This window comes from Phanerochaete carnosa (assembly GCF_000300595.1).
Source record: "Phanerochaete carnosa HHB-10118-sp unplaced genomic scaffold PHACAscaffold_6, whole genome shotgun sequence".
In the NCBI taxonomy this organism is placed as follows: domain Eukaryota; kingdom Fungi; phylum Basidiomycota; class Agaricomycetes; order Polyporales; family Phanerochaetaceae; genus Phanerochaete; species Phanerochaete carnosa.
The window spans coordinates 2,100,816-2,122,838 of record NW_006767633.1 but is presented as its reverse complement, the minus strand read 5'-3'; the positions used below and the strand labels follow the sequence as shown (position 1 = coordinate 2,122,838).

Below are 22,023 nucleotides of genomic sequence, written 5' to 3'. Positions count from 1 at the left end.
CAAACTGTTGGTGAGCCACAGCATGTGAGCCTGCCCTGGGCCGAGGGCGAGGTCTACCCCAGTATCGCCTTCCAGGATATCGACACCATGTGCTTGGAAGACTATTACAAGTCGCTGGAGCTCGCCCGCTTGGAGGGGAAACCCTGGCACCTATCGGATGACTTTCTCCAGGCAACCGCGTTCGACCGCTCGAGAACGCCTCTCGGCAAACTTAAACCTTGACGTGGTGGACGAAGACCAGCATGTCAGTCTCTCAAACTCTATTTACTTCTAGACAATACAACACTCTCAGGCTCTTTCTCGGAAGTTCTGCGCAACCCACATGTGATGTAACACCGATCCACTGTAGTAGCTACACTCTGGACCAATCTCATCGTTGACGAAGGGTATCTCCCACTAAATGACCGAAACTTGGCTCAATGCCAATTGTGCTTGACAGCGGACTACAAGATACCAACATCGCGGAAGGGAATAAGACTTTGGAAATCCACGTCCCAGTTACCTACTTCGTCTCTTCGACCGTCTTCTCGGCATCCCAGGACAGAAGTGCGTCCGGCCCGACCCTATCCTTGATGATCTCCTCGCTCAGCTTCCACAAGTTGCGCCCAAGCTCGGGGTTGCAGGCCTGCTTGCTCTCTGACCCAATGACTCCGGGATCCGTGAAGTACTTGCCCTCATAGTTGTGCGACTCGATATCCTCACTCGTTGCCGCCCATAGGGTACTGAGACTGCCCTGATCCGGTGCGCGCATGAAAGGGACAACGGAATATTTGAGGACGGTACCGAAGACGGCGCCGTACGCTTCCTTGAACTGATCTTGCTGACCAGTATGAACGGCACCGGGATGAGTGGCGACGGCGATGATGCGATCTTTGTTGTGGCGGAAGACTCTATCTTCCAAGCCATACTTGGTGAAGAGGATATTCGCCAGCTTCGATCGACCGTAGAGGCCAACGCTGCTAATAGACGAGTCCTTCAGCTCGTCGACGGAGGTGAACTGCGCGCTAGAGGGAGCGGCACGGTGGAGCTCGGAAGAGACACTGACGATACGAGGACGAGGGGTGTCAGGGATCTTGGAGGTCGTGCGAATAAGTGGCAGGAGACGGTTGATAAGAAGAAAATGGCCGAGGTGGTTGACTATCATGTGTCTATCCAGGCCTTCGACACTCTCGCCGTAAGTATTGACACCGACGCCAGCATCACAGATGACCTGACGCATTAATACAGTGAGAATCAGAGTTCGGTATAGAACGCGTATAACTCACAAGATCCATGCGACCTTCGTCGTTGGATAGCTTGTCCGCCACCTGCTTCACCATCTTGAGATCACCCAAGTCGCACTGGATGAAGGTAATATCGGGGACAGTGTCAGCGTCATTGGAAGATTCCTTGATCTTTCTGACAGCTTCGTCACCGTTTTCTTCCTTGCGAGACATGACGAGCACCCTGGCGTTCGCAAGGGCCATGCAACGTGCGACTTCGAAACCAATGCCTCCAGTACCTCCAGTGACAAGAACAGTCTACGGGATATGGTATTAGCGAGCGACAAACGGAGCGATGCATACACATAGGATCGTACCCTGCCGCTGAGGTCTGCCACATTTTCCTGTGTATAACCATTCGCAGACTTGCCTGCCATTCGACTTGCCACATTTTGTACTTTCTCCATGGTATTGCTATCCACGTTGAGCCGGCGTTTGGGTGCGTGTGTTGCGGCACAAGCTCTGTAACAAGCACGAGTCGAAGACAAGAGACGGTAGACGAGCATCCCCGTTGCTGGTACTCCAACTTCTCTGAGCATATATCCCAGTCTGCGGAACCCATGACGAGGACGTCATAGCCTCTGGGGACGTTGACATCCATGACGATTTCGACGACCTTCGGGCACCAGATCAGGGCCGCCTAGGCCAAAAGCGGGGCACGGGCGGACGAATCTGAGTTTCCACAGAAACTACCATATATGGTACAGATATCACGGCATATAAAAAAGCGCGCGTGCGAACGAATGCTCACCTGAATCCTGGTGAAGAACAGCGATGTCTCTGCCCTCTCCTACCGTAGAGAAAGTCCACATAGACAACAAACTTTCCACCGAAGAGGTCCCGAATAGTCCTCAGCCCACCCAAGTATCTACAGCGCCGCCAAACGGAGTCAAATTCAAAGGCAAGTGCCATGACTGGTGCGGTACTCACTGCAGTTATTGACCTCGGCACCAGCTTTCGCCGGGCAGCTAAGCCTCTTGGACCGTCTTTTGACACCTCTCATTCTGCTGTGTATGATTGTGGGCGTAATAATTGGCGAGTTCGTCCCGAATGTTCAGCATGCGTTCAACACCGTCCGCTTCAAGAGCGTCTCCGTCCGTGAGTCTGCCTAACTTGCACTTGATTGAGACATGAATAGCTCACCTGTACTCTCAGCAATTGCAATCGGCCTCATCGTTATGATGTGGCCTATCCTAACCAAGGTTCAGTATGAATCTTTGCACAAGTTGTTCAAGACGCGGCGGCTGTACATCCACATCCTACTTTCGCTCGTTCTCAATTGGATCGTCGGTCCACTCATCATGCTTGCATTGGCATGGGCGACCTTGCCAGACCTGCCAACGTACAGAGCGGGAGTTATCATGGTCGGCCTTGCGAGGTGCATCGCCATGGTCATGATATGGAACCAGCTCGCACGTGGAGACTCGCAATACTGTGCAATATTGGTCGTTATCAACAGTATCCTCCAGATCATACTGTACTCACCATACTCGCTCCTGTTCGTGAACATCATCGGGGGTGGTCGCAATGCACAGGATATACGGGTGGATTATGGCGATGTGGCGATATCGGTCCTCATCGTGAGTCGTCTTCCTATGCACAGACGACATTAGCTGAACGGCCCTGCTTTTGTAGTATCTTGGTATTCCGCTCGTTCTTGGCTTCCTGACGCGCTTCGTCGTCCTCGGGCTGACGTCGCACGACTTCTTCCACAATCGCTTCCTCCCGTTCTTCGGGCCGCTCGCGTTGCTGGGCCTACTATACACGATTCTCGTCATGTTCGCGCTCCAAGGACACCACATCTTACACAACCTCGGTCCCGTCTTCAGGGTGTTCGTGCCCATGATACTCTACTTCTGCGTCATGTGGACTGCCGCCTTTGTGCTTGTATGGCAGCTCAGCGTACGGTACAGCAGCAACAAGGCTTGGAGATATGAGCTGGCAGTCGTACAGGCTTTCACCGCTGGGAGCAACAACTTCGTAAGTCAACAGTACTGGATAACACGCGAAAAATTCTGACGTACGCGGGAAATAGGAACTTGCGATCGCGGTGACCATCGCTGTTTATGGTGTGGACTCGGACCAGGCTCTGGCAGCAACTATAGGCCCTCTCGTAGAGGTCCCAGTGTTGCTTGCTTTGACGTGGGTGGCGCTTTATTTGAGGACACGTCTCAGGTGGGGTGCAGATGAAGACGTCGAATCAACAACAGCAGGCGATCCTCACGATGAGAGGGTGGGAATACCATCCCCCATTTGTGAGACATCCTGTCGTGACCGGTAGGGTGAGTTCTCGCGGCGGCGATTCTCACACCTGGGTTGTTCCTCTCTTGTGTTTGGAATATACTTGCTTCTCGGCTGAACACGGTTGTAAAAGCAATTCTAGGCCGTACCTATTCCTAGAAAGGTCTTAGTGACGGCGCGTTGTGCTCGGGAGAACTAGTTTGCAGCCTGTGTAATGCCTCAACCAGCCTAGGGTCCATGGTGTATGACCGGTCACATCAGGCCGCAGACGAGCCAATTATGAGGGATATAGTGATATAACTGCGATAAACTTGACGAAGTTACACGTTTAGATGGGCTAAGGAGCAACGGTGCCTGCGTTCAGCGAGACAAATACACGGTACACCCCGGGAACACTTACAACAGACACCTAGCTCCTTGACTCCATGTGAACGACAGCATATAGCCGTGCACCATGGATACCACGACACAAACGACGTCATAGACCGAGTCGTTCGTTCTTGGACATCGCATCTTTCTTTCTCCTCGCTTCCTCCTGCGCTGCAAAGCCCGGGATACCGGTAACACCGTCCTTCAGCATCCCCTCCGTCTTTTGCAGAGCACTCTCCTTCTGCCGTGCGGCAAGCATGTCGCGGATATCCTGTACGTCGTTGTCGGTCATGGGAATGAGTGTCGGGTCGCGACGGATCATGGCGGCGAAGTACTAGCAGAAGTCGACGTGTGCTTTGAGACTGCGCAAATGCAAGGAAATTCTAGAAAGAGATAAGGTCTATAGACTGCGTAGGTGAAGTTGAGATCGAGATGGCCCCTGAATGAGCGTGCAGTGTGTCGTGCAAGGTGTCGTGGCAGGGGTAGAACGGGGTATGGGCCCGGTGGCTGCGCGCTCGCAGCGACTGCTGTAGCAATAGACGGTGACGCCTGCCGCAAATACATACACCTTGACGGCCGACAGCCACCTCCTACAGTTTACTTTCCCTTCTTCCACCCTCGTCTCTTCCTATCCCTCCTCACCTCACAACGTCCGCTGCCATGGAAGCTCTCATGCGTATCTCGGATACCCTCAAGTCCTTCAGGGTGCGTATAACCCGGTATTCCGTGACGACTTCATGACTGAAGGCCTTTGCGATGTGTAGGAGACCCGCCTCAGTGCGCTGCGCACGCCTTCAGAGTTCTTCGACCACCACCGGATCTCGCGGCCGGCGGACATGAACCAGGCGACCTCGGTATGTCCTTGCTTCCAAGCAAGTCCCCCATACAAGGAAAGCTCACCCAGACACCGAAGCGTATCTCATATAACACACGATACTTCTCTGGTGAGTTCCTGAGTAATCTTCTCGGGTGTGTGTTCTCTAAAGCCGCGTGCCTACAGGAAATTACGGCCTGATAGTGGCCGCCCTTGCGGTCTACGCACTGTGCGTACCCCTTGCCCTACGTCCACCTCACGCGCTAACCAGTTTGCAGCCTCACGAACATCCAGCTGGTCTTGGCGATGCTTTTCCTCGTTGGAGGCTTCGCCGCCATCAACAAATTTGGTGCGCTGCTCTCCGTTTTGCCATGCTCTCTCAATCTAACACAGCCATGCGCACGCAGCGCCCGAGCCGATGCAGGTCGGCGACCACGTCGTGACGCAAAAGTCGCTGTACATTGGACTCTTTGTGATTGGCGTCCCCCTCCTCTGGTTCGCGTCCCCGCTCTCGACCATCTTCTGGATAGTCGGCGCGTCGGGTATCCTCATCGTCGGGCACGCCTCGCTCATGGAACCGGGCATCGAGAGCGAATACGCGCAGGTCCAGGACAGCGTGTGAGCCTCCAGTCTAGGGTGCTCATAGGGAAGGATTGGGGCTGCGAGGCTGGCGATATAGGCGAGCTCACTAATACCTCTACTTGACTTGAACGCACGTCTGCTTCTACTCTCACTGGCTGGGCCTTGTGGTACTGTTTATCTATTCACTTCTGGTATTTAAATATAGTCGTGGAAATGTACAATGCACAGGAGGAGAATCTTCAGGTGAGCGTACAATCGTAACCAAGCGTAACCGGACGTCGGGGAGAACGCCACCTTGTAGGATTTTCAGATTTTTAAGCTGGAGATGCATGTAGGATGGGAGGGAATGTCCGACACAAAAATGCCAAAGCACGGTGTAAGATGCAAAGCAGCATATGATAAGAGGATTGAAAGCGTATGATAAAGGGTAGGCAATGCAGATGCAAAACGAGAGACGACAAAGATGCTGGAAATGCGGTGCTCGAGGATGTGGCCAGGTTGGACGGCACGTAGTGTGGTAGCGCGTGATGGATCATGACGAGGATTATATAGGACGGCCCGACGTCTCGAAACAATGTTAGGCCGGAACTCCTATGTAGTGTGGTCATAGCAAGGGTAGCCATTGCCCTGTCAAAACACACGAAGTCAGACTCGCGGTCTCAAACAGAGTAAAGGACACATACCAATCACTAAACTAGGGAGGTCCATGATGTCCCTGCGTATTGAGAAGCAGAACGTGCACGGCACTGGGGCACCTGACGGCTTGAGAAGGATGCAGTGAGAGTACACCGACTGCGTCGTGTTCTCGAACGCGTGATTGGCGAAGTTTTCCCAATACTCCACGACTGACTGGTTCTCGAACAGCTGCGAGGCCGGCGGAATTAGCAGAGCATACAGTCGAGGTTGCTAGCGACACGCACCTCGTATACGTATTTTTTCCGACCAATCAGCTCTTCCTTCTCCCAGCCAGTGAGCATGCAGAACTCTGGACCAACGAGGCAAATTTCGCCTGTACGGCGCCACGCCAATGTGGGCGTCCCGCTGAAGGACACGAGCTTGTCGAGTTCCTGATTAACAAGGACATCGCCGTGAGTCCAGCACCGCACATGCAAGCATATCGCAGTACTTACGACCAACGATCGCTGGAAGCACTTCTCGATGAAAATCTCGTCCTCTTCTGTCATTGGCATCTGAAGTGCAATGAGCGACGGCCGGAAGATGGCGAGGGCCCTGACGACCCGGAGGATGTCGTTCTTCTCAAAACTACTGCACCAAACATGAGTTACTCCACATCACAAGGGACCAACAAGGCATACCGAGTCGGGAGGTGTTTCATCAAGAAGTGATAGCCCTCGGTGTAGTCGTACGGATCTGTAACTGACTTGTACACGCTGACCACGTCGTGGTGGCCGACGTCCGACGGCGTCGGCCCTGCCCACGACGCAGTCCCCGCAGACACTGATCGGTCAATGAGAGTGGTGGAGCTAGAGCGTGTAGGAGTTACTGCAGGCTGCCGCTGCGCCAGCTGGACCGCCGAAGGGGCCACCTGGTTGACTGAAACCTGCGCCGCCTGACCTGTATAGCTGCCTAATGACGCTGGCTGCGACTGTCGACCCTGGTTGGTGGTGTATTCCGGATACTGGAGTTCCTGCCCCTGAACAGGTGTAGTGCCGTTCGCGGGCGCTGGAAGTTGATATTGCGGCGCGACGTAGCCGTTAGGCGCCGCCGCTGCCGCGCTGGCAGCGGGCTGTTGTTCGCTGTAGCTGTTGGGGGCCGCCGGCCAAGAGCCACTGCCCATATTCGCGGACGATGGTTGCGCCACGTATGATGTCGAAACTTGGCCAATCTGCTGCTGTGCCGCCACTGGACTACCGGCAGAATTGCCTGATTCTGGGGAATTGCCGAGAATCGACGATAAGATCGAGTATTCCAAGTTGGCGGCGTCTGAGGGCGGGAAAGCGAATGCTGGAGCTGCTGTCTCGTAGTTAGAGAACATTGGTTCTGATTGAGCGAATGCTCCGGTCTCTGTCGAGGTGGCAGCGGCTGCTACAGCGTAAGTGGTGTGAAGTGCGATAGCAGGCAGGAGAAGTCTCACGTTGCTCGTTGGGCGCTTCTGCGGTGTTGGTGGACCCGTCCCCAGACTTCTGCCGCTTCAGGGCCTCTGCACCAAGTACCCCTGTCAGATCACAAAACTGAGTGAGAATACAAAACACGAACCAAGTTCCTCCTCGTCCAACAAATACTTGGCTTTCTTTCGATGACCCTCCGTGCAGTTATCTGCTATCCCGCGCTTGATGCAGCGCTGGCATGGTCGTGCTGGGAAGTCGGCGGTCAGCGTCAGCCATAACGTTTACGTGAAAGACAAGCCCCGAAAACACAAGTAGAGAACGAGCAGGCCGCGTATAGACCCAACGAGAGATCGTGTGATACACGCGTATGACGCAAGGGGCCGATTGATGTGGTGTTGCATAGCTAATTGGGGATCCAAAGTTAGGTTGCCCATTCAATTCGAGCAGGCCGGTCTCCAAGAGAAGCTGTGAGAAGGTTCCCCAGACAATGCGACAGTGGCTATCAGACTAGTCGCTATTCTATCGCCGGCTCGAAGGCATGAATAGGGGCGTGGGGAGTGCACTGTCCGCAAGGTCGCCGATATTCGTCTAGAGCGTGCGCCCCGCAAGCAAAAGCGTCGGGACAGATAACAAAGCGTGCTCTCCAGTAGAACAAGGCGCGAGCATAGGCTAACCCCTCTTTGCTCTCTCTCCAGTCAAATTCCTAGTCAAATTCGAGATGGTTCGACTGGCTTGCTCGTGGAGCATAGCAAGAGACAGAGATCGCGTAAATGCAGCAGGCCTGAGCAAGAAGACTCACAGTCATCACATGTCAGGTGTGCTTTCTGACAGTGGAAGCAGGCGCGGTTTGCCTTCTTTTTCTTTGGCCCATCGCGTGTTCGGGTGGGTGGATGTGAAGACGAGGATTCCGTGTCGCTTGGTGCATCGGTACTGCGCTTGCGCTTGTACGCAGGCTTTTTCTTCTGCTCGAGAGAGATGGGACTGGCGGTGAGCGACGAGGGTTCTCCTGAGAAGACTTGGCTGCCGGCGACGTGGGTGAGCATCGAGAGGCCCAGGGAGCTGCTGTCATGAACTTGAGCGGAGAGCATGATGGCGGCGTAAAAGCATGTAGCGAACAGCGTTGGAGGACGGCAGTGGTTGTAGACAATGAGGGTAGGATTTATGACGGCCTCGACCAGGCGTCGAATGACTGGTCGAAAAGTGCCTGAGAGCTGCGAAGGGTCGGCGCTTGGCTACGCGCAACGTCCGCAAGATAAATGCCCTAAAGCCGCTTAGCCGACCGTCGAAAATACACCTATTTATCGCTGATATTCCCTAGAAAGGAAAAAAGTCGTGGCGGAAATAGCGTCGGCAGCTCGGCATCTCCGCACGAGGCCGGCGCGCTCGTCCGGGCGCACGGCGTTCTCGCGGTTCTCACGCTTCCGTCTCGCTCTCGCGCGGAACGCCCGCCACTCGCACGTATCTTTAGCGTTGGTCTCGCTCGGAGGTGGCATAAAGCAGGAGGCGGTCATTTTTGAGTTTGCTGAAAGAAGCCTGTGCAACCCCATGCGCAGTCACTATGCGCACCTAGGCCTTTTGTCTCAACTATCGTCTGCCCTTGGCCATGAGTCTGCGCGGCTAGAATTACGCTGGATGATGCAGGCGCTGCGAGAGGCCTCCAACCGGCAACGCGGCAGTAGCCTGGCTGAAATGGTCGCCCGCAGAATGTCAGGCGAACCCCTGCAGTACATCCTCGGTGAGTAATGGGCGCGCCATGCAACCTCGTGCACATTGTTTGAATCTCATCCTTATGGTTCGCAGGTAGTCAGCCATTCGGCCCTCTCAACCTCTTGGCCCGCTCGCCAGTTCTCATTCCCCGCCCAGAAACCGAGCACTGGACTATGCGCCTCTCCGAATACGTCACGCCGTCCGCCTCCAGACCTATCAGTCTCCTCGATCTATGCACGGGGTCCGGGTGCATCCCGTTACTCCTCTGTCATCTCTGGCCGTCTGGGAGCGTCCGAGCCTTCGGTGTAGACATAGCTTCGGAAGCTATTCAACTGGCCTCCGAAAACACAGCGATTTGCGGCTTCCATACACCTTCGGACAATCCTCCGTCCCAGTCTCCATCTTTCCGGAACACCTTCCGTCCCATCCTCTCAGACATTCGAGACCCCACCTTCCTGCGGAAGTCCGGACTATATCCGCCATTCCACGTTGTCACCTCCAACCCGCCCTACATTCCTAGGCGCGAATATGACTCTTTGCCGCCCTCGGTGAGAGACTTTGAGGACAGACGCGCGCTTCTCGGAGATCCGGACTCTGAGCAGGGGGACGGGCTCACCTTCTATCGCGACATCGCACGACTCGTCGCAAACGAGAAACTCCTCGCTGACGATGGCGTGCTTGCTGTTGAAGTAGGCAAGGGTCAGGCAAAAGACGTCGAACGCATCCTGCAAGACCAAGCCAAGCTCCCGAAAACAACCATATGGCGGGATCCTTGGTTGATCGAACGTGTGGTTGTAGCAACGCGCTAGTCTCCATCCAGTTTAGCTGGACTCTTTCGGTTCCACGTTTTGCCATACTGTAAGCAGCCTGACCGGGACGTCGATCGGCCTGCGTTCTTTTATGCGACTTTCTCCTCACCCAGCGGATTCTGCAGCACTCCAAGACCAGCGATATCATACCTTGTAATGAGAGAAGGACGACCGTCGTCTTCCAGAGTTTTACTTCTCACCTTTGCGTTGCTATAGGGTGCTCAGATCCGACCGCTTCTCTAGTGACGCCTCATCTTCTCCTGTCGGATGGTCCAAGTACGCAGGCCGGCCGATCAGACTTTCCCTACCGCCTTTCGTGACGTAGTCTCATACCCCTCCCTCTCTGTTCTGATGGTGTGACGCATCAGGTCTCGCTGTTCGTTCCGTATGTATCGGCCTGTGGGTCCACATGTGTCCCTCGTACGCCGGTATCCTGTGCAAACAATGACGCAGTGCGCGCCGGCAGAGCATCTGTTGCTTTGTCTATCAGGGGGCGGTGATCTGGTCACAGGCAATGCAACGCGCAGAGTCTGTCGATAAGCTTCGTGAAATGAGCGTGAGTGGCCCCCTCTTCAGCCCTTTGTTACTGTACCTTGGGTGACGAGCGGCCTGGTGGCCTTACTGCCGGACTATAATATCATGGGCGCTGACACACTTCGACCATTATGCAACTCTTCTTCTATCTCCTGTCATTCTACTCTCCATGAATAACACAGCAGCTTACTCGGCCCCCGGCTTCCAGCCGAATTGAGGGACGCTATCGTCGACTACCTCCGCTATGACAAGAAGACCTTGCACGTCTGTGGTTCGGTCTGCCAGGACTGGTTACCGCGGGCCCGGTACAACATATTCCAGGCCACCACTCTCCATACCAAGAACTGTGCCGCCTTTCTTCAGTTGGGCCGGACCCCGGACATCGTGGTCTGTATCAAACAAGTGACATTGCAGCCCCTTCCGCTCGGACGAAGGCCCGTCTTGCCATCACAAAAGCTTGGACAGACCCTGGTCACCGTCGTTTCGCTAGTGGAGGTATTCCGCTTCACAGGCGTCGACATAGATCCGGCCTTCGCAGCCGTGTTCCGTTTCCCTCGTCTGTACACTCTGCATCTCACTCTAGCCCGGTTCGAGAGCGTTGGTAATCTCTTCGAGCTACTCGCCGCGCTGCCCTCGCTCCGGACTTTGACGTGCCGCAATGTTCGTTTCTCGTCGTGGCATTATCCTCCCGGGCCCTTTGAAGGCATGAAGGCCAAGGGTCCGTCTCAAGCCTCGCTTACAGCTTCCCATCGCGCGGGACGCTTCTTCCGCGACCCTGTCCAAGTCCGACTCCTCCGTTGCCTCATCGCGAACAGACTACACACCGAACTGCGCTCGCCCCAGGTGCCGAATATCGACGACAACGATGACGACAGAGAAGTGTGCTGATAGATCTCCTCCGCGACATCGGCCCGAACCTCCGCGCGCTCGCTCTCGCTCTCTTCGCACAGCAAATTCACTTCGGGTCTGATCGTGCGTCGTCACCGCTTGCCAATTGCTATCTGCGAAACCTGTGCTCACGCTGTCCGCTGCACCCAGGCAACCTGAGTGCCGTGCTCGCACAGTGCACGGGCGTCCACGCGCTCTGACGCTGTACCCCATCAGCCTTCTGCGCCGCTCCCCGTGGGTCGGCGCCCTGCTGCTGCGCGCGGGCGTACACACACGCGCGCCGCCGACCGCCTCCGCCTCCGGCGTCGCGGCTCACGGTGCGGACGCGGACGACGTCGGCCACCTCGACTGGGACGTGCCTCGGCCGAACGTTCTCGGACACGAGCCTTTTCTGCCGCGCTGACGCTCGACGTCTTCGGTGGCCAGGACGCGCAGCCGACGATCCTCGACCACGCCCAGCAGTTCTCGTGTTGCCGTGAATGCAAACAAACAGGGCTGGCCGGGTCGCCGTGAAGCTTCGTACTGCGGTTGTAGCGTGCCCCCAGGCTGAGGCGCACGCTCGTGGCGTTTCTGGGGAGTTTGTGCGTCTCGTTTCGTGCATTTGCTTTCACACAGGTCCCCCGCCTAGGCCTGACTCCCGCCTCTTCGCTAAATACACGTCATATCCGCATGCCCAGCACGCGCGGGATGGTCTGCTCATCGGATGCCCGGGACGGTACTCATATCCAATAATGCTTGGCTGATTGTTCCTTCCCAAGGGAAGCTTTTATTTTTGACATATATAGCTCGATGACACAATGAAATGAGCAGAGATCGTCTCCGAGAGACATAAACAGATGACGTGGAGATCCGGTCTCAAGCGGACGCGAAATATGTGCCTCCGCGAAACGTTACGCGTTACTGCCCATTACCGCAGGTTGAAATTAAGGCGGAAAGCTATGACGACACGAGATATCAGTCCAGGGCCGCAGAGTCGTGGCGGATGTAACTTACTGTCCAAGTCGCGGCGGTCACAGATGGTGGCGAGGTCTAGACGTCCGAGGTGCAAGCAACATGTCTTGAGAGAATCCCACAAAGTCGATGACGTTACACCGCGCTTGTCGTTAGTCCCGTCGCCGTTCGTGATGCTATCGTTCTCTTGTAGCGAGAGTGCATCCAGGATATGTTCTGATGCTTCTTGATGGCGCTAGAAACCCGAGTAAACATGAGAGAGCTGAGGGACAAGGAAGTACGGCGATGACGTACCCGCAGGTTGATACATGAGATACCAAGGTTGAACCTGGTCAGCAAATGTCAGCAGGCGTGGCGTGCATTCTCATGGTGACCCGTACCTAGCCCGGATATACGCTGGATTGAGTTCTAGAGCGCGGTAATAGTAAGCAAGTGCCTCTTCTGGTTTCCCACTGTTCGCAAGGGTCGCGCCGACACGGTTGTACAACTGCCAGTCCTGTGGGAGAACTCAGCGAGGGAGCGCCCAAGACGTCAAAGTCACACTTACGTCGGGGCGGACTGCAAGGGCCGTCGTAAAGCAGTCTTTCGCCTTCTCGTAGGCCTGACTCCGACGTGAGCGGAAGTTTGCTCCAGTAATGCGGGGTTACTCGCCTCGTTTGTGTTCATGAGCACAGCAAGAGCGATCTGAATGTCTGCGTCGATCTCTCCGCTAGTATCGCTTCGGGCCATGGTGATGAGGCAATCAATCATATCGTTGAACTTCTCAGTTTGGGACATATCCTGGCGAAGCGGTTTTTGCAAGCGGTACGCGCTAGCGACATCACGGTATTGCTCGTTATGGTCTACCCATTCCCGAACGGCTTCGAAAGCCCCGTGGCGGTTCCCCTCATTCGTGTGTGACACTGCAAGCGCCAGCCACGACGGTAGGTGTGTCGGATCGAGCTCGAGGGCGCGACGGAGAGCCTGTACAGCCTTTGCCTCACGCTCGTTTTCCTGCTGCTTCACGCCAAGCTGAAACCAGGCCTGTGCGCTCATCGGCTCCCGTTGTACCGCCGCTTCCATCTCCAACACGCTCTGCAAAAAATAACGTCGTTAGCGCGCACAACGCGCAAGCCTCTAACTGCGTCGATCAGCGACTTACGTCGTACAAAGTGTTTCGCTCCCCCTGGATGTGCATCGCATGATGGCGTGATGTCTCGCCGACTAGGTACGGGTTGTGCGCCTGAAACTGATAGTTGGCTACCGGCCTGATCCCCGTTGCGGTTGCCTCGAAGTTGTCCCAGTCCCGCTGCAGGCGGCCCCACTCTGCGTTCTCCCTGGGTGTCTCCGTACGAGGGGGTGCCTCACTACGCCAGTAGCCGATGTACGCCTCGTTCTCCTGGCGGAAGTATTCGTCGAGATCGTCGACCGCAGATGACAGTGATCCACGCACTTGCTCGTCGCCAGCCCGTTGGCCGGCCACGGCCGTTGCCGCGTATACTTGCGTCGAGTCGCCGCCCGGTACCATGGAGGATGTAATGGTGCCATCAGCAATGTCGACGGCACGACCCTTGCCCTTCACGTCCACAGAGGACTGCAAGTCGTTCGCCCATGACGAGGCCTCCTCCCGGGGAACCATCTGGTTGCCTTCTATTACAATTTCGCGATCCCGAAGCTGCCTCATCAGTCCCAAGAACGCGCTGCTCTGAAATTTGGGGTTGTCCTCGTGTCTCACGGCATCAATGAGGGAGCCAGCTGTTCGCGCGAGCTCGTCAGGATTATCAAGCCTCTGTGCGGGATGTTCCTGCGTGACTTCTTGAGAAGCGCGCAGTACGGCGACTGTTTCTTCATGGGACTTGAAAACCTGTTCCCATTGGGACTCTGCAAAATTTTAATAGCGGCTGATACATGTTCACATGAAACTCACCGTCCAGGATCGGGGCCGAATGCACAGGCTGGTGCAACTGAGAGCCGGACGCCTGAGGTTGGTGCATCATGTTGCCCATAGGACTTGCAAATCCCACTGCGGGCGGTGTCCACTGTAATCGTGCTGATTACCATGAGATCACGAAGCACTCATACATGATGGAGGCGCCTTACCCTGAAATGGACTGGCCATATTTGCCGAGTCGCGCAAGGCATGCACCGTCTGGTTGTTCTGCATTGCTGACTGCCCAGCGTCCAATTGAAGGGGCCTCGGGCTCTGCGCCGGTTGCTGGAGGAGGAAGTCTGTTGCCCAAGGCGCGAGCGCCGGGCTCATGGCGATCGGAGTTGATTGCGCCGGTGTCTGAGTGTGAAGGGGAGGCAATGCGCCATGCAGCGCAGATAGGTCGTACGGTGTCGTGCCGAGTGAGGAAGGCCCAGGAGCAGGCCCGGCAGCGAAGAATCGAGCGGCATCTTGGGTCGCACCCGGGGCAGCGTTGTATTGCGTCCGGAAAGCCTAAGTGTCGTGTTCAGAGGCACGGGGATGAAATTGCCAAGTTGACAAGGCGCACCTGTTTGGACGGTCCTGAGCGTCCTGTGCCAAATTGGTCCTGCGTTCATTGGTCAACCCCCGCCCGCGCTCAAGCGACTCGTCACACGACAATGCGTACTTGCTGCAGGCCCCTGTCACGGTCGAGCTCCTTGGTCAATCCCTGCAGTGGGTTGCTGGGACCGCACTCTGCACCCCCAACAAGCATAGGTAGCGCCATGGCGGGCAGAGAAAGATGGACGTGAGTGGCAAGGAGGAGGTACCCGGGCTTGAAGCGGACTCAGCGGCGGTAACGAGCGGCCCGCACGTGATTATCCGGTCAGGTGCTCTTTACCGCCCGGAAACAACGACCACATCCCGGCAGGCGAGCTCTGCAGAAGGGAGCGGTTTGGCACACCTCCGCACAGTCTTCAGGACGCCCGCCAGGAGCACTTTGCCGCGTGCAGCCCTAGCGGAGGGCCGCGGAAAAGCCAAATCTGCGCCACAAAGCTCAATGTGACGGTGACATACCGTAACGGTACTGCCACGGCGGTCACGCCCTGCGCGGACGCAGAAAGACACCCAGCGTTTCGCAGGTTCTGGGCCAGGGTACCCACGGTGCCCATGGTACTTGGCAGCCACAGGTGCGAGCAGTTTATTTTCCAGGCTTGTGTGAATATATTAGCGAAGATCATCCATGCATGGAAGCGTCGGCCGCCTTAGAGCCCCGGCGCTGGCCATTGTCTGGTATGCGACGAGCGTGGCAACGAGGCACTGGCCGGTCGATAATAAGGATACGCATGACGGCACGCCCCCAGGACGCGATGCTGATCGCATCTTTCCCGAATTTTTCGGCAACGGCTTGTTTCAACCGGGGGCTTTGTTGTCCAAGCCTGCGTCCGTGCCGCAGCTGCCTTCTGATGCGCTTTGCGAGCAGAGGCAACCAGGATTTATTTCCGTCGAATGCCGCCTTGCCTTTGATCGTCGAACGAAGGCGTGTGTGCGTGTGCGCGTGCGTGTGGGTGACCGGCACGGTCTCCGCCCCACGGTTCTTTCCGCTAAAATAGCGAGAAGGGTCTAGAATATATTCTGGCCTCACCCCAGCTCGCGACGGCAGATGGAATCCCGTCTGTACTGCTCGCGGCGGCGCCCGCAGAGCCTCCGACGTCAATGCAGTGCCTCCTCGTGCAACTCAATACCTACCATATCGAGCGATGGGCCCGCCCCAGCGCCACAACGACAGGACGGAAGCAAACCACGTGGCGGCCAGAGTGTCTGTGGTCCCGCGTTCGCTCGACACGGCCCACTCGCCTGGTCCCCAGCAATCGCCATGGCGCTGGAAACCCCCTGCAGACCTGGGTCGGGGGGCTCACACAGGGAACAAGACAGCTCGTCTTCTCGCATCGCATGCAGGTGACCTCGATCATGAACTTTCTATTCTCCACTTTGGCTTCCATCCTGTGCTGGCAATATGATACAATGAATAAGACTTTACACGAAAGCGACAAGTACTCGTAATAAGCTAGGAAACTCAACAAGCAGGCTAGCAGAACATGGCTCAGTTGACGTACAGAGGAAACGTGTATGTATCGTTTAGGGCGAGGCCTTTCGGTCCGAGCTGCTACTCTGGTCCTCCCAGTCGTCTTCGTTAGGGCTGCCGCGTGCCGCAATAGCAACTGCATCCGCAGTCTGTCGACATTCCACGCCACCTTCTGAGCGCACTGCCGACGACGACCCATCAGTCGGAGGTCTCTTTTGATAACGACCGGGAACACTCACAGTGCCGCTGGAGAGGTGATCAGTCAATGATGCATCGGAGCGGACAGAAGAGCATCAGCAATGCGCTCAGAGGGCGGACGGGCCAGAGATGCTTACATTAAGAGCGTCCAGCCTGCTGAAGGTTTTTCCGCAGCCTTGACAGACGTTTGACGTCTGTGATCGGGCTGCATGTAGGGCTTGGTGTCGCCTAGGCGCGCTGGGTGAGGACGCGGCGCCCGGACAAGCGAAGACGTCATGGACCACTCACTTGCAGTCGTGCTGGCGCGCAAAGCCTTTGCCACAGCCAGGCCACTCGCACACGAACGGACGCTCTTCGGTGTGGGACCTGAGGTGCCCTAGAAAGAAAAGAGACGACGCAAGTGAGCGGGTCTGGCGTGTGCGGGCAGAGGACGGGCTTTAGGCGAAAACGGGACTAACCTCGGAGGTTGAAGCGACGAGTGAATGTGCTGCCGCAGCCGGGGACCGGACACTGGAAGTTGGCCTCGTTCCGTCGGCGGCTCGCGCTGGCGGCCTGGGTTGCGCTCGTCGTGACGGTCTGCTTCTCGACCTGGAGGATGGGCGGCAGACGCGTGGAGTTCGAGCCGTAGGCTGAGCTCCCTCTCTGGGAGGACAGGGAGCCGTGGAGGAGGTTGCGCGACTGCTCGTAGAGGATCGCGGCCTGCGGAGCGCGTTCGGCCTCGCCCTGCGGGCTTCTCCGGGTTTCTCGGCGACCGGAGGAGGGCGGCATGATGGATGCCGGAGACGCGATGTGCATCGAGCCCGAGGAGTGAGACATGGAGGAGGCGACGGACGACGGCCGACTGTGCCAGCCCTGGGCGGCGACGGGCTGGAGCGAGGGCGGCGAGTGCAGCTGGGGCTGAGGCGGCGTCGGCTGCGAGTACCGGTAGTGGTGGTTGGAGCCGCCGGCGGGTGGGAGATGCATCGAAGACGGCTGGGCGTTCGCGTAGGAAGCGGTGCTGGCGAACCTGCCCTCGACGGAATAGGCGGGGTAGGCGTAGGCGACAGAGCTGTGCGGGGCGTGCGCGGTGGGCGACATGTAGCTGTGGGTGGTGTGGCTGGGAGGGAAGAAGTCGCGGTTGGAGAGGGCGAGGGGGTCGAAGGTATGTGGTGGATAAGTAGGAAGGAAGGAAGCCGCGTGCATTCTACTGTCGACTTCCATGGTGTGAGACGCCGTGCAGATAGTTGCAGTACTAGTGCCTGAGGGGAGGGCCGCCGGGAGACGCGCTTGGAACGGGAGGCGGGGACGGAAGCTGTGCTGGGGCGGGGGACGCGCGAGGCCGACACAGATGATGTCGGGCGAGGGGACTCTGGAGCAGGAGGGGTGTGCAGAGCAGCCTCTGCGGGCAGGTGCGCAGGACTTTATACAGAATGGGGAGCATTGCCGGGGAGAGAGCGCGTTGATTTGTGACAAGTCTGCGTCGGAGAGCTGGCTGTAGATCGACCCAATCTCAGATGGTGCCCCCAGCCTCCAGATCCCACAATCCGCGCGGCTGCTGAAACAGGTGGCGGTGTCCCACACTTTTTAATTTTTTTCGCCCTGGTTTCCCGTCGGTCTCCGGGGTCTATATTGCACGCGCCAATCACGCCACGGACCCCGGCCTCCCCGCGCAGCTGCGTCGGAGAACGCGACTGCCAGGGCCTCGCAGCCATCTGCTCTCTTAGCACGGCCGTGATGATGACATCGACGTCCGCGACGACGCCTAGACCCCGCGGCCAAGCGCGCACAGCCGTCGGGGCGTCGGCCGTGCCATCAAGGCCCCCCCATCGGCCGCGTCTGGCGTGTCACGGACTCTCGACACACGCGCACGCATCTCTGTCTACGCGAGACACACCCACCCGCACAGCAGGGCTTCTCGCACTACTTTGTCGGCACACCGCACGCGCCCGGTTTCGATTATTATTAGCAGTGCTACAAAATACACAGTTGGCGCGCACATCGGCCAAGCCAAGTCTCCGTACAATGTCCCAGCCCCAAGCTTGGCGCACGGAGGCAAGCAGCGCCCGACCACCTCTCTCTCTCTCTCTCTCCGCCGTTTTTCCCGCGCACACACGGCGCCGCCCGCCGCCAACCCCCGACGGCTCAGGGCGTGTCCGCCCGCGGGCTCTCGTTCGCGCTCGTGATGAGGTGCGAGTCCAGCAGCCGCCGGCGCCGCATCAGCTCAGACTCCGTAATCGTCTGCCCCGCCTTCGCGGGGGCCTTGCTGCCGCTCGTCGGCGTCGACGGAACGAGGAGCGTCGCGGGCACCGCATTCGTCTGTCCTCTATCACCACCACCACCACCCAGACCGTTGGCGGCCGCAAGAAGCGGTGCCGCGACAGTAGGTGTCCCCTGCGAGGCATCAAGGGGCATCGACGCGGCATGATGCGCACTACCATTCGCGGGTGGCAGGGAGCGCGGGCCGTCGTCGGCACGGAAGTAGTCCTCGTCGGCTGCTGCTGCTGCTCGCCTGTCGGGAGCGCCCGTCTGCTGAGGCGTCCGCGAACGCGAGCGCATCCGGCCCACGATTCGGTCTTTCGTCACGGTGCTGAAGGCCAGCGGCGGCGACCGTCGCTTCGGCGAGAACGTCAGCGCGTCGTCCGTCTCGGCCTCCGTCTCGGACGTGAGCGGCGTGCTCAGGAAGCTGCCGCCGTTCGCGAGCCCAGGCGGCCGGCTGTCCTTCCTGGCGGCTGGGCCCGCCACGACGGCGTCCCGGCCTCGACGCGTCGTCCGCTTCGCGGCAAAGGCGTCGTCCATGCGATCCGCGAGATCGTTGATCACGGTGCGTGCCTCCTGCATCAGCTGCGCCATTTGCATGTAACCATGGCTCCAATCACTGAAGATGTGCAGCTGCACCCAGTCCTCCTCCGTCTGTGCTTTCAGGTCCGACAGCTCGCGTTTCATCGCCCGCACGGACGCCTCATCACGCCCGGCGTCGTGCACGCTCATCCGGAGGTGCTCGCCATACTTCGCGCCCTTGCCCACCAACGCCTGCTCGAGCTCCCTGCGCCTGGCCCGCTTCGCCTGGCGGACGCGCCCCGCAAAGATGATGGTGTCGTCCACGAACGGGTCCTTCTCACCGCACGACATGATCAGGAGCGGGAACTGCGCCAGGAGGTGGTCCGGCGCGAGCACAGGCGACAGGTGGTAGTCTGAGGCAAAATCGGGATTGCGATGTGGGCCGATGAAGAGGATGGCCATGGCCCTCATCTGTGGGAGACGTGCGAGCACTCACACATCAGCGGCCATCACACCTGCCAACCTCGTTTCAACGCACCATGCTAGGGGCGATGATGCGATCCTGGAAGTACCCCGTGCGACTCGTCATCGTCAGGCGGGTGCCGAGCGGTGCTTGCTCATCCTCACCTGGACCCTCGTGTGACCCCGAAAGGGACGGGGCGTCCGCCGGCGGCCTTTCGTGCTCGAGCGAGTTCACGACGGGATGAAAGCGGACCCTGGCCTGGATCGGCTTGTCTTCGTCGGGTAGGATGCTTAGGTCAGCACCGTCTTCTTCGTCCGCCAGGCTGCCGGCCTCATCAGCAGGATCGGTTGCACCCTCTTCCGAACGACCAGTCAGTTTCGGCGACGGGGTCTTCGTCACCCTGCGGCTCGGTGCGGACGCGCGGGCGTGGAGGGGCGGCGCCCGCTCGCTCTTTGGCGACGTCAATGTGCGGATGGCGTCCCGCCAGCTTCGTTGGCGGCGCAACGGCCTGCGGTCGCCGACCATCGAGAGCGGGCTGACGTGCTTGAAGTGGTCCTTCTGCTCGATCAGCCCCGGGAGGCTGCCCGACGACTGTTCCGACTGGAGCACGCGCAGGTTCTGGGGCGCCATCCAGGACGTGAAGTTGAAGTCGAGCGCGGCGTAGTTGAGTTGCAGCGCGAGCGGGTGTGGCACGGCCAGCTGCGTCTCGAGGATCTTGATCATGACGGCGACCGCAACATGGGCACCCCTGCAGGTGCCACAAAGAGTCAGCACAGGTCGCGCCAGCTAACCACACCGGTACCCACGCGGAATCTCCCGTCAGGATCATGTCGAGGGTGGTCCCGGCCATGCCCACCAGCCTCCCACATGATTCGCCGAGGACGCAGTATGCGTCAAAACATTCATCAATCGCGTATGGGTACGGGTCTGTGAAATCTTTATTCAACTGAGACATCCTTCCTGCCGTGGAAATTGGAACCTCACACTCGGGTGCCTTGCCATACTCGATCGACAAGACCGGTTTTCCGGTGCGCACGGCCCACATTCGGAGGCGATCTTCGTGGTGCTCAGGTGCCATGGAGATAAACCCTCCTCCGGGAAAGTCGAGGATAAGCTCGGTCGCGCGGGACAATTGGTGCTCGGGAGGCGCGAAGAAGAGCCATGCCGTGATTTGCCGCTGATACGCCGATCGACTGGGACGCGGCAGGATGACCTTGCGGCGAATACTAATCCGTGGCAGGCTGGTTATTAGACGGAGCTAGAAAAAGGCGTTGCGTCAGCCGCGAGTTCAACCGCGTCATAGGCGAACACGACCGTGTACGCGCGTACATAAGGATTGGCCGTCTTTTCCCAGGTCGTCCGAAGAAACTCGACGGTGGGGACAGCTCTAAAGCGCCGAAGCTGCAAAGCAAACTCAACGTCCGCGTTCTTGCACCGAAAGCGTTGGAGACCAACCTTCTCGTCGGCTTCTTGTGCGTAGACTATATAATACACGGAGAACAGTACAGAACATAGGTCCTTGAGCCACTTGGGCCGGATAGACATGGCCGTAGCAAAGCCAGCATCGAGGCCTGTGCTTATCCATGTCGCGCGGTAATAGTTTGGGGAATACTGAGATCTCGGTCAATATTAGTGTGGCGGCTTCGGCTTCGAGTGGACTGACCAGGTTGGCGAGAGGTTCAGGTGCTGGTTGCAGGTTCAATCTGACTGCGACGACCAAGGAGGAGCAAAGACTCACATCCGAGCCCTAGTATCTTGTCTATGTTTCGCACTGCGTATACACCTGTCAGGGTGCTGACAATGAGTTGCCACGGAGTGAACTGCCCTGAAGACGGTATGCATGTTAGTGAGACGGCTGCAGGAGGAGACAAAGGACGCACGCAACAGCCTGTTTGCCCTGCGCAACCACAAGATTCTGGGACCCCCCGGGTTCCCATACAGGATCCTCCAGATCCAAAAGAAGACCACAAGAAATACCTGCGAATATTCTCGGTCAGTAGTGCCCGGAATGAACCACGGCTGCAGGGCGTGTTGCAGACCTGGAGCCTCTTCCAAGAGGGATTCGGGCGGCCCATGAAATGGTCTATCATGGCTGGGAGTGCAGTGGTGGATGGGCGAGCGAAGAGTGGTAGCAGGCCTCCATCTGACCGAATGGGTCGACAGGCTGTGGTCCGACGCAGTGACGGTGGGGAGGCATGTGATTATCGCCACACCGGCCAATCAATGTTCGGCAGGCGCCCATACCTCGATCGTCCCGAACTTCCACGGAATGGCGTCCGCCGTCCCACGACGTCATGCACCAGATGGATTATTATTCTCTTGAATATCGACGGGATTCCAGAGCATGCGTGAAACACGATGCAACCGGCGTGCAAAATGACCTACAAAAATTGGCGGAGGCGAAGAGG

At 57.8% G+C, this 22,023-nt stretch overlaps 8 protein-coding genes across 8 annotated transcripts in view; 2 read left to right on the top strand and 6 right to left on the bottom strand.

The window, feature by feature from the left end:
* PHACADRAFT_146532 (uncharacterized protein) overlaps nt 1-1,514 on the bottom strand; it is a 2,744-nt gene extending 1,230 nt beyond the window's left edge. Inside the window, exons 1-2 of the mRNA XM_007397143.1 lie at nt 1,266-1,514; nt 218-1,210 (exon numbers count right to left, since the gene is read on the bottom strand). Coding sequence (XP_007397205.1) covers nt 503-1,210; nt 1,266-1,466 — 909 coding nt within the window. The 5' untranslated portion in view covers nt 1,467-1,514 and the 3' untranslated portion in view covers nt 218-502. The remainder of the gene's footprint in view (nt 1-217; nt 1,211-1,265) is intronic.
* A 664-nt stretch (nt 1,515-2,178) lies between these two features.
* On the top strand, nt 2,179-3,758 carry PHACADRAFT_146529 (uncharacterized protein). The gene is made up of 4 exons (XM_007397142.1): nt 2,179-2,360; nt 2,418-2,842; nt 2,898-3,242; nt 3,298-3,758. The coding sequence occupies exons 1-4, from the start codon at nt 2,276-2,278 to the stop codon at nt 3,541-3,543; spliced, it is 1,101 nt and encodes a 366-aa protein (XP_007397204.1). The 5' UTR covers nt 2,179-2,275; the 3' UTR covers nt 3,544-3,758.
* Nucleotides 3,759-3,805: 47 nt separating this feature from the next.
* Nucleotides 3,806-4,350, bottom strand: PHACADRAFT_258407 (uncharacterized protein). The gene is made up of 2 exons (XM_007397141.1): nt 3,904-4,350; nt 3,806-3,840 (listed from the first exon to the last, which is right to left on the bottom strand). The coding sequence occupies exon 1, from the start codon at nt 4,192-4,194 to the stop codon at nt 3,982-3,984; it is 213 nt and encodes a 70-aa protein (XP_007397203.1). The 5' UTR covers nt 4,195-4,350; the 3' UTR covers nt 3,806-3,840; nt 3,904-3,981.
* Nucleotides 4,351-4,524: 174 nt separating this feature from the next.
* PHACADRAFT_258404 (uncharacterized protein) lies at nt 4,525-8,453 on the bottom strand. Its single transcript, XM_007397140.1, has 13 exons — nt 8,137-8,453; nt 7,486-7,584; nt 7,364-7,429; nt 6,585-7,311; nt 6,399-6,534; nt 6,189-6,335; nt 5,952-6,132; nt 5,094-5,895; nt 4,965-5,035; nt 4,873-4,915; nt 4,786-4,816; nt 4,637-4,726; nt 4,525-4,577 (listed from the first exon to the last, which is right to left on the bottom strand). The coding sequence occupies exons 1-8, from the start codon at nt 8,423-8,425 to the stop codon at nt 5,873-5,875; spliced, it is 1,668 nt and encodes a 555-aa protein (XP_007397202.1). The 5' UTR covers nt 8,426-8,453; the 3' UTR covers nt 4,525-4,577; nt 4,637-4,726; nt 4,786-4,816; nt 4,873-4,915; nt 4,965-5,035; nt 5,094-5,872.
* Nucleotides 8,454-8,812: 359 nt separating this feature from the next.
* PHACADRAFT_175020 (uncharacterized protein) lies at nt 8,813-10,467 on the top strand. The gene is made up of 2 exons (XM_007397139.1): nt 8,813-9,072; nt 9,138-10,467. Exons 1-2 carry the CDS (start codon nt 8,883-8,885, stop codon nt 9,851-9,853), a joined length of 906 nt encoding a protein of 301 aa, XP_007397201.1. The 5' UTR covers nt 8,813-8,882; the 3' UTR covers nt 9,854-10,467.
* A 1,545-nt stretch (nt 10,468-12,012) lies between these two features.
* PHACADRAFT_258401 (uncharacterized protein) lies at nt 12,013-14,818 on the bottom strand. Its single transcript, XM_007397138.1, has 11 exons — nt 14,800-14,818; nt 14,701-14,739; nt 14,301-14,645; nt 14,133-14,253; nt 13,368-14,086; nt 12,878-13,300; nt 12,774-12,827; nt 12,607-12,722; nt 12,521-12,554; nt 12,269-12,461; nt 12,013-12,211 (listed from the first exon to the last, which is right to left on the bottom strand). The coding sequence occupies exons 3-11, from the start codon at nt 14,463-14,465 to the stop codon at nt 12,183-12,185; spliced, it is 1,854 nt and encodes a 617-aa protein (XP_007397200.1). The 5' UTR covers nt 14,466-14,645; nt 14,701-14,739; nt 14,800-14,818; the 3' UTR covers nt 12,013-12,182.
* Nucleotides 14,819-16,096: 1,278 nt separating this feature from the next.
* Nucleotides 16,097-17,510, bottom strand: PHACADRAFT_258400 (uncharacterized protein). Its single transcript, XM_007397137.1, has 5 exons — nt 16,854-17,510; nt 16,684-16,771; nt 16,533-16,623; nt 16,437-16,443; nt 16,097-16,378 (listed from the first exon to the last, which is right to left on the bottom strand). The coding sequence occupies exons 1-5, from the start codon at nt 17,470-17,472 to the stop codon at nt 16,251-16,253; spliced, it is 933 nt and encodes a 310-aa protein (XP_007397199.1). The 5' UTR covers nt 17,473-17,510; the 3' UTR covers nt 16,097-16,250.
* An 807-nt stretch (nt 17,511-18,317) lies between these two features.
* PHACADRAFT_123634 (uncharacterized protein) lies at nt 18,318-21,788 on the bottom strand. The gene is made up of 10 exons (XM_007397136.1): nt 21,655-21,788; nt 21,496-21,592; nt 21,354-21,440; nt 21,279-21,301; nt 21,071-21,226; nt 20,945-21,016; nt 20,600-20,873; nt 20,422-20,542; nt 19,691-20,363; nt 18,318-19,623 (listed from the first exon to the last, which is right to left on the bottom strand). Exons 1-10 carry the CDS (start codon nt 21,703-21,705, stop codon nt 18,517-18,519), a joined length of 2,661 nt encoding a protein of 886 aa, XP_007397198.1. The 5' UTR covers nt 21,706-21,788; the 3' UTR covers nt 18,318-18,516.
* Between the last annotated feature and the right edge of the window lie 235 nt (nt 21,789-22,023).